Here is a 14,638-nt window from a genome sequence, read left to right as displayed (position 1 = left end):
TTATACCATTGGAAAAAAATGTTCACGAATACTCATCTTTATGGAAAATGAATGACAATTCAAAAATACCATGTGCTCCAAGGAAAAGGAAAATATAGCAACTTATAAATTACTTTGTCTTATTCATGATTTATTTCTAGTTCTTAAAACAATCTTAGTAAATAACTATTTATTGGATAAATAGTTACCTGATAGATTATAGTAGATTGAAAAACATGGCAACAAATTCTTTGTAGCTCCATCCATCAAAGAGGTGGAATCTACTCCTCATCCCTTGAAACTAGACCGGCCCTTTCACTCGCTTGCACAAACAGTGCTGTTGTGCAGCAAGTTCCAGAGCCTAGGCCACAAGAAGCCTTGCAGCTACTGTCTTTACCCTCTTGGAATTCTGGGACCACCAGGCCATAAAGAAGCCTGGTAAGAAAGACCACATGGAGTGGGAGGCTCAGCTTCCAACTCAGCCACCAGCCGAAAGCAGCCGCAGCACTGAGCGCAGGCAAGATCGGCAGAACAAGCATCCAGTCAACCCGCAGAACTGTGAGGAATAACAAACTGTAGTTTTAAACCACTTAGTTTTGGTGTGGTTTGTTACACAGCAATAGATAACTGATAATCTGAAAATGACAGACTGAAATCCTTACCATAGGCTGCATGATGTAAACCTTACACACCCTGAGTATCTTTCAGACCTCGACTCCAGCACTACCTGTCCCCTGCTCCCTACACCTACATCAGATTCCTTTTATACACGCCATCAGAGAACCCGTCCCTATTTTTCAGAGCACTTAATTCATTTCTAATTATTCAATTGTGAACAATACTATTTGTTTAATATCCATCTCTCTCACTAGTCTGCATGTTTACTGAGTATGAAACCAAGTCTGTTTTGGCTCACCATTGACCCCTAGGGCCTAGAACTGGGTCAGAGTAGTCACCCAAGTATTTGTTGATCTTTTAGCATCATCACAGACTGAGAGTCTACAAGTGAATTTCTAGGATAAATTAAGTTTAATCCTCGAATACCAAAACTTTTAAAATTTCACCCATTTACCAAGAATTCTTTTAAAATGCATTACATACTTCCTTTGCTTTAAAAAAAATCATACTTTGCTATAATTCATCTTTTTTTGTTTTAGTACCATCATCCTTTCCTGTTCTGGTGACTTCCTGAGTAACTGCAATTACTATGAATTTTAGGCAATAAGGCAAATTTGCACTACTATAGGGATTATTCTGGTAGTAGAGACAAATATAGGGTATCCAAATAAACTTGGCAGGTATCTACAAAGTCCTGATTACATACATAGTGTTATTTGCTCTGACAGTTAATATATTTTTTAAAATATAGATATAAAGTATAGCTGTCATAATTTAGCTTGGAATCTATCAGAAAACTAAAATACGGACATAATGATAACATAGGTGGCATGTAATCTTATTCCATATTGATCTGAATATATGGCAACATTAAATGTTAGAGTAGCTTGAGGTTCAAAGAAGGAAGAAAATACTTCTAGACCAAACGCATAAAATTTTAACTCAATAGTTAACATAACACATGGTTCAAACTTCAAAGATATATAAAGGGCATTACTAAGAAAATTCTCCCTTTCCTTCCTGTCCCCAAGCCACCCATTTTCCCTCACCCCAATCATATTATTTATTTTCAGTATCTTTTCAGAGTTACTTTAAGCATATACAAAAAAAAATCATGTAATTTTCCCTTTATTTTACTAAAATTGAGGTACTAATATGCACAGTACTCTGTACCTTGCCATTTACACTTAGCATACATCTTGAATTTTTTTTTTCCTGAGAAGATTGGCCCTGAGGTAACACCTGTTGCCAGTCTTCCTCCATTTTGTATGTGGGTCACTGCCACAGCATGGCTGTCAAGAGGTGTAGGTCTGTACCAAGGATCTGAACCTGTGAACTCGGGCCACCAAAGCAGAGTGAGCAGGATTCAACCACTATGCCACATGGTCAGCCCCTTTAATATTTTTCTTATCATAATATAAAGAGCCTTATGATTGTTTTAATATCTATGTAATTCCATAATATAGATATACCATAAGTCACTTCAACTAGTCTTTTACTTATAGACATTTATGTTGTTTCCAATTTTTTGCTATTACAATGTGGTAATGAATGACCCTATAGATAACATTATTTCACACATATGTGAACATATCTATAGGAATAGATATATGCCTAGAAATAGAATTGCTGGGTCAATGCTACTTGTCTCAGCCTGGGTTCTGCCTGATAACTGAGCCTGAGAAACAGCCTGGTATACGGATAGTTTATTTTGGGAAGTGATCCCAAGAGGATCTGAGGCACTGGGAGAGCGAAATAGGGAAGGAGGAAAAGCCAAGTGAAGGGTATGTTTTCTAGCTTCTTGCTACTCACAGTGTGATCCACAGCATCAACAGCACCGAGAACTTGTTAGAAACGCAGAATCTCAGGCTCCACCCCTGACTTACTGAATTAGAATCCACATTTAAACAAGACGCTGGTGTGTTTTGTATTCTACTAAGTTTGAGAAGCATTGATACAGTATTCACTGTTAGAGGCAAATGGGGCTCAGTCTTGCTGGGGACCCTCTGAAGAGCCACAGAGAATGCACTTTGAATTATTCACGCAAGGGTCAGAGCAGGGAAACGTTTAACCAGTGGCTTCTATCTCCCATTGCTCAAGGCTTGTCCCCTGGGGTGTTAACTCCTTTTTTCTTCCAGGTTTGCATAGGTATCAGAATTGCTGAGCGGTAGGTAATTAAGAGGTTTGTATTTTCTTTGTGAACTTCTCCTATGATTAGCTGTTTGGTTTTTTTTTTTAAGTCAACTTGTAGGAACTCTCTATATCAGGAAAATTAGAATCATAAATATGATATGAACTATCTTTTGACTTTGCTTATGATTGTTTTTGCTATATAGAAATTTTGCATTTTTATATTTAAAAAAGCCAAATTTTTTTATGGCTTCTGAATTTTGTATCCCTATTCCCCTGTTGAGGTTATAAAATAATTCTCCCAGAGTTTATTATAGTATTTTAATGGTTTCATTTTTTTTACATTCAAATCTCTGACCCATTTGAAATATATCCTGGCATACTAGGATGTGAAGTATAGATCTAACTTAAACTTTTTTCTAGCTGGTTTCCTGGTTGTCCCAATAATGTATATTGAATAAACACTATGACTCATACTATTTCATAATCCTTACAATACTGTGTTAATCAAATGGGCATTCAGCTATCCTTTAGCCTTAAGACTAATGGCATAATATGTATACAACTTTAATTTTACCATAGTGACCATCCCCACCCCTATTTGTTTTCTAACTTTTCTAAATTTAAAAACTCTCCATAATTTGCTTTTTTTAAAGGACTTAAAATATTTCATTAAGAAAAATTTAATCACATTTTGAAATAGTTCAAGTAATTACATTATAAAGTCCTAACTTTGCTAACACCTTTCTCTCTTCTGTTTTCCCCCCTCATCCTCTTCTCTTTTTCTCCCAGAAGCAATGGTTTGTACTTGGTAGGAGGGGGCAGTCACATTTTACTGAACTGCTGCACAGTGACCAAGAAAGAGAAAAACCTCAAAGTCTTTCAAATTAAAATTCAAAAAAAAATTCTCCATATCTATTCCAACACAGCACTTTCTTCCCTCCCTCAGTATGTGAGAGTGTTGGGCATATCACTGATGGAGCACAGTGCCTCCCATGGCACATGTGGTTGAACTGAATCAGAGTTCAAGAAGACTGAGGAAGACTGCTGGCTCGCTCTTTATTTTTTTGGATAACATATTTCAAATTTTAATTTGAAAAATCTAAAAGTATTCTATTTTTTATCAAAAGCTAAATATATTTTATTTACATAATAAAATATGAAGAATATACTAATGTTTCTTAAAACTTGAATATCCACAAAAAAAAGACAAAAATTTCAAATTTTCATTATAATCATCATGATGCCAAAAGGCTACTGATCAGACTGGGTGTTTGGCTGTTCTGGTGTTAACCTTTTTATCTATCTTGAAAAGAAAAAACAAGCATTCATAAAGCTTAGAAGGACCTGACCGGAGCTATAAAATCAAAATAAAATATTGTAGGAGAGGGAGAAGCATAGTATGAAGGGTTTATTTTTTCAATTAAACTTACATATTTACCACTTGTGGCAAAAAAAATCAAACTTCTTAGTACGACATTCAGTTAAGATCCCTCCTAATCTGGTCTGAGCCTCTCCTCAGACTTCTCTCATGCCAGTTGCAGCAGAATATTGGAACCACCCAGTCTCCAGGTCCCTGGTCACATTTTAAAAGTCTGCCGGGCGGGCTGGCCCCGTGGCCTAGTGGTTAAGTTCAGCGCACTCTGCTTCAGTGGCCTGGGTTCAGTTCCTGGGCATGGACCTACACCACTTGTCAGCAGCCATGCTGTGACAGCAGCTCCCACAGACTGACATAGCTCACACAGAAGAGGACTGGCACAGATGTAAAGTCTGTCAGGAATGCTCTAACATACTTCTTTATTTTGAAATTGTCTTCTCTCCTCAGGTTCATCTCAAATTACTTCTCTCACCCTTCCAAACAGAATCAATTGTTTTAACCTCGGTGATCCCATGTATATATCTGAATTATAGATTATACTTATTCATTCATTTATTTACCTATTTGATGATATATATTGATGCCTAATATGTGCTAGGCACTGCTCTAAGGCTAGCGCTATAAAGGTAAATAAGACTGACGCAAAACTTAATATTAGTCCTCATTATAGTCTAACTTGTATTTTACTTAGTTATTTAAATGCTTATTCTTCCATCAATTTGTGAGTTCCCTGAGGTCAAGGCCCATGCTTCTTTAAAAAAATCTTTGCCAACATTAAGCACCCATCATATTATCTTTAGAATGGTAGCCACTGTTTTAAGACAAGGCTTTGTCATTTACTAACATTGTAAACTTGAATAAAGCACTTAGCTCTCTGATTCTCTTTTCTCATATGTGAAATGGTGACAAGGGTACCTGTCTTACACAAAATTTCAAAAAATATAAAGTATTTTTTGAACTGTAAAGGTCTAAACAAACCACTAAATAGTAGTAGTAGTAGTAGTAAACGATGTTTCCCCTTCTATTGAACTGAATTATAGCTGGGCCATTTGTTTGCCTTCATGAGCAAGGAGTAACTATTCACTGACCAAAAAACTAATGCAAAATAGTAAGCAACAAAACTACAAAGTCCTTCATTAGCATAAACATAGATTTAGACATTATTTTGCAGTGGTATCTCACCAGTTGATGACCTACACTTATTTTCCCAATTAGATTTAGATGTATCTTCTATATAACACAATCTGACGTATCATTCAGGGTTCAGTCAGAGAAACAGGACCGCCAGGAGGTACTTATATATATACACAGGAATGTGTTACAGGGATTTGACCTTATGCAATTGTGGGAGCTGGTTACACAGTCTTTGTATGTGATGATGTAGTTTGAAGTCCACAGGGAAGGCAGTTGAGAATGGAAGATGGATATAATGGGTGAGGGAGAAAGCAGAAGCTGACACCCAAGAGCACAAGCTGTAACCCACACTGATAGACCCATTTCAGTTCTCACTGCCTCCAACCTGGATGAAATAGGTGTCCTTCAGGAGATGCAGGCACCTTTCATCATGGAGCTAAACACATCCCTGGCCCAGGGGTAAGAGAAGCCAAAAGAAGATATAGGGCAAGGTGGAGCAGTTGTAGGTCTGGCTTCTATTCCACACCAACAAGGTAAAGTTGCAGGATACCAAATAAACATACAAAAATCAGTTGTGTTTCTATACATTAACAATGAAGTAGTAGAAAGAGAAATTAAGAATACAATCCCATTTACAGTTGCAACAAAAAGAATAAAGTACCTAGGAATAAACTTAACCAAAGAGGTGAAAGAGCTATACACTGAAATCTATAAAACATTGTTGAAAAAAATAGAAGACACAAAAAAATGGAAAGCTATTCCGTGCTCATGGATTGGAAGAATTAACATAGTTAAAATGTCCATACTTCCTAAAGTAATCTACAGATTCAATGCACTCTCTATCAAAGATTCCAACAACATTTTTCACAGAAATAGAACAAAGAATCCTAAAATTTATATGGAACAACCAAAGACCCCGAATAGACAAAGGAACCCTGAGAAAAAAGAACAAAGTTGGAGTTATCACTCCTGGACTTCAAAATATACTAGAAAGCAACAGTAATCAAAACAGCATAGTACTTGGGGCTGGCCCTATGGCCAAGTGGTTAAGTTCGTGCATTCCGCTTTGGCAGCCCAGGGTTTCCCCGGTTTAGATCCTGGGTGTGGACATGGCACTGCCCGTCAGGCCATGCTGAGGTGGCATCCCACATAGCACAACCAGAGGCACTCACAACTAGAACATACAACCAGGTACCGGGGGGGGGGGCTTTGGGGAGAAGAAGAAGAAGAAAAAAAAAACCCAGTATGGTACTGGCACAAAAAGAGACACACAGATCAATGGAACAGAATCGAGAGCCCAGAAATAAACCCAAACATCTATGGACAGCTAATTTTCGACAAGGGAGCCAAGAACATACAATGGAGAAAGGAAAGTCTCTTTGATAAATGGTGCTGGGAAAACTGGACAGCCACGTGCAAAAGACTGAAAGTAGACTATTATCTTACACTATACACAAAAATTAACTCAAAATGAATTAAAGACTCAAATGTAAGACCTGAAACTATGAAACTTCTAGAAGAAAACACAGGGAGTATGCTCTTCAACATCCATCTTAGCAGCATATTTTCAAGTACCATGTCTGACTTGGCAAGGGAAAAAATAGAAAGAATAAACAAATGGGACTACACCAAACTAAAAAGCTTCTGCACAGCAAAGGAAACCATCAACAAAATGAAAAGACAACCTAACAATTGGGAGAAGATATTTGCAAACCAAATATCTGACAAAGGGTTAATATCCAAAATATATAAAGAACTCATACATCTCAACAATAAAAAAACTAACAACCCAATTAAAAAATGGGCAAAAGATCTGAACAGATATTTCTCCAAAGAAGATATACAGATGGCCAACAGGCACATGAAAAGATGTTCAACATGACTAATTATCAGGGAAGTGCAAACCAAAACTACAATGAGATATCACCTCACATCCATCAGCATGGCTATAATTAAGAAGACAGGAAATAATGTGTTGGAGAGGATGTGGAGAAAACAGAACTCTCATATATTGCTGGTGGGAGTGCAAACAGATGCAGCCACTATGGAAAACAGTATGGAGATTCCTCAAAAAAATTAAGAATAGGATGACCATACAATTCAGCTATTCCACTGCTGGGTATTTAGCCAGAGAATGTGAAAACACAAATGCATAAAGATACATGCACCCCTATGTTCACTGCAGCATTATTCACAATAGCCAAGACTTGAAAGCAACCTACGTGCCCATGAAGGGATGAATGAATAAAGACAATGTGGCATATACACACAATGGAATACTACTTGGCCATAAAAAAGGATGAAATTCGGCATTTTGTGACAACACGGATGGACCTTGTGGGTATTAAGTGAAGCGAAATAAGTCAGAGGGAGAAAGTCAAATACCATATGATCTCACTCATAAATACAAGATAAAAATAACAACAAACAAACACACAGACACAGAGATTGGATTGGTGGTTACCAGAGGGGAATGGGGGAGGGAAGAGGGTGAAAGGGGTAATTAGGCACATGTGTATGGTGACGGATTGTAATTAGTCTTTGGGTGGTAAACATGACGGAATCTATACAGAAATTGAAATATAATGATGTATACCCAAAATTTATATAATGTTATAAACCAATGTTACAATAAAAAAATAAAATAAAGTGAAATGAAAAAAAAAAGGTGAGCCAGCAAATAAGCAATGTGTATTAGCTAAAAGCACCTGCCACAATCTTCCTAGTGTTGGAGAAAAAGGCTGTGGTTTCACCTCTACCCTCCAAATTGCACACCAAATTGTCTCGTGGCCTCTCTAACTGGAAACATATAAAGAAGGAAATTCTGGGAAGCATAGTTCATCCTAGCCAAGCTGAAACATTACAAAGCCACCAGAATCCATCCCTTCTCAAGCTGGCACCCACACATCTCATTAAGTCATACTTAATTATCAAATGGACACAATAACAAAGGCAAGCTTCTGCCCAACACGATAAACTAACTCCTATACAACAAATATGCTAACCCTTTCTCTAAGAGGATATGAAGTCTCTTGTTTTGTCTTTGGGTGATATTCATTGTTCTTCAAATTGATTCATACTCCCCCCTTTGGTAACCTGTAACTTAAATGCGGAGATGTAAAGTTATCTATTACTAACACGTCTTCTATTAGATGGTAGGGGAATGAGACAGTGGAAAAAACCCAAAAATATTTAGTTAATATATATACAAACATTCATGTAAAAAGGAAAGTTAATTTCTTTATATCATAGCTACCACAGTGCTCATTTCTGTAACTGGTCACCTGGTCATAGCTGGCATTTAAAACTACACTTTCCCACTACCATTCCATATTCCCTTTGCCCTCAGCAAGTATCTCTGCTGTTTGTAGTTCTTTATCTGGTAGGGTAGCCCAAACTTTCATTCTGGAAGAATCTGGGCCATTATCAGTGCTGTCTAATTTGGGTTGTTAGTTTTCCATTGATTTTAATCATAGGACACAGGAGTATTGCACTCCAGATGTATTCCTCATTAACCACATTACATAGTACCAACCCAATTTCCCCTGGATAGTCAGGCTCAATCTACAATTCTCCTTCTTTGCCTGTTGATTTACAAAGTGGCCAGAAGAAGACAGTCTCAACTTCCAGTTCAACGGAATCATTATTGTGTTCCCAGGTGGAAGCATTCTTCTCTTTGGAGCTAAGGCCTCTAGATCAGAGGGACTAAACTTACATGGACAGGAAGAAAATTTTTGCTAGTGGATCACTATGAGTAATTGTATGTGGAGCCACTCCCATTTCCACATCTTGATTTCTGGAACCATGAATCCTAGTTACGGGAGAAATAGCACCATAAATCAAAAACTGACTTAGAGCATATACAGCCTCCTAGAGGACATTGCCCCAACCCCACAAGGCATTGCTACCTAGCTGGCGCTGTGAGTCTTCAAAAGGCCATTCCTGCATTCAAGCCAGCTGCTTCAGGATGATAGGACACACGGTAAGACCAGTAAAGTCATGAGCATGGGCCCACTGCTGTACTTCATCTGCTGTGAAGTGAGTTCCTTAGTCAGAAGTGATGCTGTGTGGAAAGGCGTTCTGTTAAGTCCACAGATGGTGGTTTTAGCAGAAACAGTAGGAGCAAGGAAGGCAAATCCACAAAAGTCTATTCCACTAACACAGCACTACGTTTCCCATGATGAAGTGGTCCAACGTAATTAACCTGCTACCAGGTAGATGGCTAGTTCTCTTGAGGAACGGTGCCATAGAGAAGTTTCAGTACCCAAATCCACCTCAGTGAGTGGGAGTCCATGTTGCTGAGCCAATGTATAACCTCCATCGCTGGCACCATGTCCCTTTTGTTCATGAACCAACATATAACTCCTAGTGGTTCTGCTTCCCTTATTGAACTGTCACTAATGAATTTGGTGCAGAGGAATAGAATCTTAAGGATAGGTTCTCTGAACTGGTTCTGGGTTATCTGGAATTGCTTCTCTCATATTACTTTTATACTGTAATTCTACACTTATATTTAAAACATTGAAATTACCAATACAAAATTGAATAAACTTTTTTATGACAAACACAAACAAGGGTATTCAGATTATACTTACTAAGGACTGAATCAACATATTAAGACAACTTTTCTGAATCTCAGGAGGTACATTTGCAAAACTTCTCTCAGACCAAAACCTTGCAAAATGCTTTACAATCCACCTGTAAAAATCAAAGAATCTCAAGTTAGAGAAATGAAAATATTTTTCTTTATAATATTCAATAATATCTGGGTTTGCAATGATATAAGTTGTACATATATACGTTTTGACTAACCCTTATAGTTAATTTTGTGAGCTCTATGATGGACTTAACTATGCTCCCTTTTCTGTAAGCATATATTTTAAATCCACTTTGGGTTATGTGCATGGATTTTAACATAAGTAACCATGGTTCAGCTAAAATAAAATGGATCTCAAGCATCTTGAGTAATATCTAAATTAATACTTCTTCTCAATTGTTGCAACTAGTTAAGCGTTAAGACATAGTGTATGCATTGTGCCCAAGAAAATCAGCCAAGTCTAAAATTTCCCAGAAAATTAGGAGAATGGAAGAACAAAATCCCTAAATTAATAATAACAGCACTACTTCAGATCACTTACTTCATGCAGTCAGCAAAAAGACTTTCCACTCCAGCTGAATGAGCAATAATCAGGCATTCTAGTACAGGTGCCAACCTTCTGGGAACAAGCTAAAATTGATAGAAAACAGTACATTCATTCTTTTTCAACTTACAGAGGCTAAAAGTATTTTGCTCATAAAGATGACCTGATTTATACACCTAAACTGCAGAATAAATATGTATAATTCAAAAGTCTGTTATTCTTTTAAAACCAAATATCACTAATAAATTTAGTTTTATAGAATAGCATTTGAGCTCTTTTAGCTGCCAAAATGCACACAATTTTTATTCTAATTTCATTTCGCTTAAATTTTTTTTTAAGTAAAAATGGTATAATAATTTCTAGCACATCACATTGCAATACAACGATATGGTCTAATCTGCTTCTTAAAGGATAAATATAACTTTAAGTATATGTACATTGGGAGGTCCTACACTGACCTCAGATAAAATGATAGAATTTAGTTACATCATAATTATATAACGTATTTTTTTAAAAGCCCATATACGGAAGCAATAAACTAAATTAACAAATAAAACGAAGATACAAGTAGTGAAAAGAACTCACTGCTCTTGGTGTTAAGCCTCTGTGCTACACACTGCCGGTGCCAAATACTTCCAGTTTTGGGACTATGTTCCTAAACACATCTATTACCCATTAGGGTGAATAAAGTTCAACTTCTCTTTGTACACATTCATTAGTTGTGATTTGTGGTTTAAAGACAGACAATCAGCCAATTTGTATATATAGTCTCTAAATACATACTGAAGATACCCTGCTCTCAGAGAAGAGCAAAAGCTTCTTTAGAAATGCCTCCAGCTTAGTCCTTGTAATGAAGTCAGTGATTCCAACTTTTTGGATTATGAATTGCTATTTATTTGATTTTCCTTTTTTTTTCTTTTTGAGGAAGATTAGCCCTGAGCTAACTACTGCCAATCCTCTTTTTGCTGAGGAAGACTGACCCTGAGCTAACATCCATGCCCATCTTCCTCTACTTTATACATGGGATGCCTACCATAGCATGGCGTGTCAAGCGGTGCCATGTCCGCACCCGGGATCCGACCCGGTGAACCCCGGGCTGCCGAGAAGCAGAAGGTGCGAACTTAACTGCTGCGCCACCAGGCCAGCCCCTTAATTTGATTTTCTAATACCCTTTTCCTAAAAGTGTTATATTAGTATTTAAGAAATTGAATGTAAATATTTTGCTTTGCAGATTAGCAATTTAGTTATTCCCTTTGAGATAATTAGAGGTGCTCCGAGTTGTCTTAAGATCAGAAATGGCTATCGCTATATAAATTATACAGTGATACTTCCACCAAGGTAAATAACTTGGTTTTCTGACCCACTTCAGATGAGAGTATCAAACTAGTAAGAGGGAAGAGACTACTGGTATAGACATACTTGACAACCTAAAAGCACCAGAAGTCTAAAGAACTGTAAAAGCAAACACAAGAGTTAAAAAGTCCAGTAGCCTAATTTTATTTAGGAATAACCAGCCCTCTACAACACAAACTCAACTAATTGACATATAACTTAAGAATAATTTCCACTGAAAAGTTATTACAATACAAACTAATTTGCTGCTTAAAACAGAAACTGGCAAACTATAGCTTGTGGACCACATCTAGCCCCCACTGTTCTTGTGAATAGTCCTATTGGAACACTGCTATGCTGTTCTATTTCCGGGTTGCCTACAGCTGCTTTTGCTCTACCATAGCAGAGTTGAGTAGTTGCGATTGAAATCATATGGTTCACGAAGCCTAGAATATTTACTATCTGGCCTTTTATTAAAAAAGTTTACCGACCCCAGCTTAAAGGGTTAACTTGAGCTTTATGAGAATTTTATTCATACAGAAATGTTGAAACCCAAGTGTTTTTGTAATAAGAGGACTGACCTTTAGTCATTTTCAAAACCTGTTTGTAGAATTTGGGACGATATATATTTAAATCATTACCTAAAATACATTTTCAAATCAGTGACAAAAAATAAACAATGTAAAGCCTACTGTAATCCTGTAAGTGAATTCCAAAAATTTTAATCATGTAAAAGGCAAGATTGTAAAGTTAATGAAATGACTGAAGCTAGCTTGGCAGGAGTTCCAGGGCCAGTTACCCATTACATTACACCTAAATCTGTATTACTGTGGAGTGTATTATTATAGGGTTACCACATTTAAGTCACTGCCAAGAAACTGCATAATTGAGATGTAGAAGTTTAAAAACCTATATTTAAAGATATATTCATAAAAATACATAAAGCAAAAAATTTAAAGATCAGGTCAATAAAAACAGAAACTGTTCTCCAAATATCTGTTGCCACAATAATATGGACTATATTAAAATAAGTAAAATAAAGTGAAAAAAGTTTTCAACGAAACACCATATTGATAATTTTTTTAAATTTCACTTTCTGTTGTTTTAATGGCAACAAAGATGTCTTTTGTGTCTCAAAAATTAAGTGGATTATTGAAAGTAAAATACGAAAAAGCTACATATAACCTATGTATATTCATGAACATACTAAAAAATAGAGGCAATGGTCTGAAGACTATCCATAAAAGAGATTATTTTTTAAGTGTTAAATGTAATTGGTTCAACCACACTGTGTCAAATTCCCCTCTTTTCCATTCCTAATGACATTATAGGCAAACTCCAGTACCTTTGGTATTGAAATTCAGTATAGCACTGTCTAAACACCTATCTTATAACTGACACGTCTTTCCCTCCCCTATCACTGACTACAATTCTAGTTGGAGATCTGGAATAGGGAGTAGAGCATGGGTTGGTCTCCCGCTCCTCAATTTCCTGGGTCTAACTCCTGTAGAAGAGGGCTAGGGAGGGCTATGGTCACCTTATGAAACTAACCAAAGACCCAGGTGGCAGCAGGGAGATGGCCTGGACTTTGCTCTAATTCAGATGTTAGTGGCCTTTGCTGAAGTGATGGCCCTTTTAGTGGCAGAATGAACTTCACCCTAGGATCTCGGTAGATAAAGATTCTTCCAGTGCTTCATGATGCACAGTGCCTCCCTTGGAAGAACACAGTGTCATTTGGCCCTGTATCAGTCTTCTGTGATTGCCTGGAACCACTAAGGTCTTCCTCCTTCCTTGCATACCACGCATAACTGGGGTGTGGAGTAGACTCCCTGTACTTCTTCCTGTATATGACAAAAACTATTGTGCCTAATCACCAGGCCAGTACTGGCTTCTCCAGCAAGCCTCCTCCTCTTAGAAATCTCCACGTTCAAGTGTACTCTCACTGGTTTCTGAGGCATACTCCAGGCTCCTCCAAGAAATCTCTTACCACTTTTCTTCTTTAATGGAAGCTCCAAAGTGGGCTGGTTTTACAGATATAGTAGATGTCCATCTAGGGGATGAGAGGATATTATCTCCTCATTGCAGACACCCCCTATCTTTAATCTTTATTTGGGAGATGGTTGGATCTCCCTCTTAACTTTCACTTAGCTGGAAAGATGGGGGAAGTAGATGAAAAAGAAGGAAAATCTTTCCCCAGAATTCTTCACTTTCTACAAAGCTGAGAACACTACAGACTGCCCTCTTTCTTCTAGTGCCCTTCCTTACAGAGGCTGGAATGGATGGTGGATTAAAGGTAGCGGAGGAGCTTAACTATTCTCAGTAAACCCTAAGGGGGGTGGTAGTGGTGGTGGTGCTGGATCCAGCTGTTCATGGCTCTGTTTTAACACAGAGGATGCTTCCTCAGCTACAACTTATAGAGAGGTAGGAAAAGTCCTACCAAACACAAAAATCTCAGTTTAAATGTTATTAAAATTACGTAATTACAATTCATATAACACATATTGTTGCCTCAAGTATCCAATAAGAGAGGAATATTGATGTAAACAATTCTTTTAAGATTTGTTTTTTGTTGATTATAAAAGTAATACAGGATCACTGTAGAAAATGTGTAAAAGCATAAATAAGAAAATTAAAAAATAACCTGCAGTTACAGAGTAAGTTAAAACAATGGAGAATTTAAGAATAATATACAAAATGGCATCTGTACAAATGCACAGTATAGGATCTTTCTTTAGACAATAAATTTATGTTTGTGTGAACTAAAATTAAAAAGTCAATATTCATACTCCACCTGGGGAGACAGGTAGACGAGAACATGTTCCACCCCAAGCACACGCTATGAGAAGTGGTAGAAAGGAGGAACATACTTTCACGGGAAAAGAATCGATGAAGCACTGTGATAAACACACTTTCATAAACGGAGAAG

At 37.2% G+C, this 14,638-nt stretch overlaps 1 protein-coding gene across 6 annotated transcripts in view; it reads right to left on the bottom strand.

Moving 5' to 3' along the window:
• Window positions 1-14,638, bottom strand: part of BTBD8 (BTB domain containing 8) — a 79,788-nt gene that overhangs the window by 18,675 nt on the left and 46,475 nt on the right. For 4 of the 6 annotated variants that reach the window (XM_070486821.1, XM_044749236.2, XM_070486822.1 and 1 more), the window contains 2 exons: window positions 10,378-10,466; window positions 9,835-9,937 (listed from right to left, as the gene is read on the bottom strand). In XM_070486821.1, coding sequence (XP_070342922.1) covers window positions 9,835-9,937; window positions 10,378-10,466 — 192 coding nt within the window. The other 2 variants (XM_070486825.1, XM_070486824.1) reach the window with 2 other exon arrangements.

This window comes from Equus asinus, chromosome 16 (genome assembly GCF_041296235.1).
Source record: "Equus asinus isolate D_3611 breed Donkey chromosome 16, EquAss-T2T_v2, whole genome shotgun sequence".
Classification (NCBI taxonomy): Eukaryota; Metazoa; Chordata; class Mammalia; order Perissodactyla; family Equidae; genus Equus; species Equus asinus.
The sequence above is the reverse complement of the archived record's forward strand: the minus strand, read 5'-3'. Positions and strand labels throughout refer to the sequence as shown.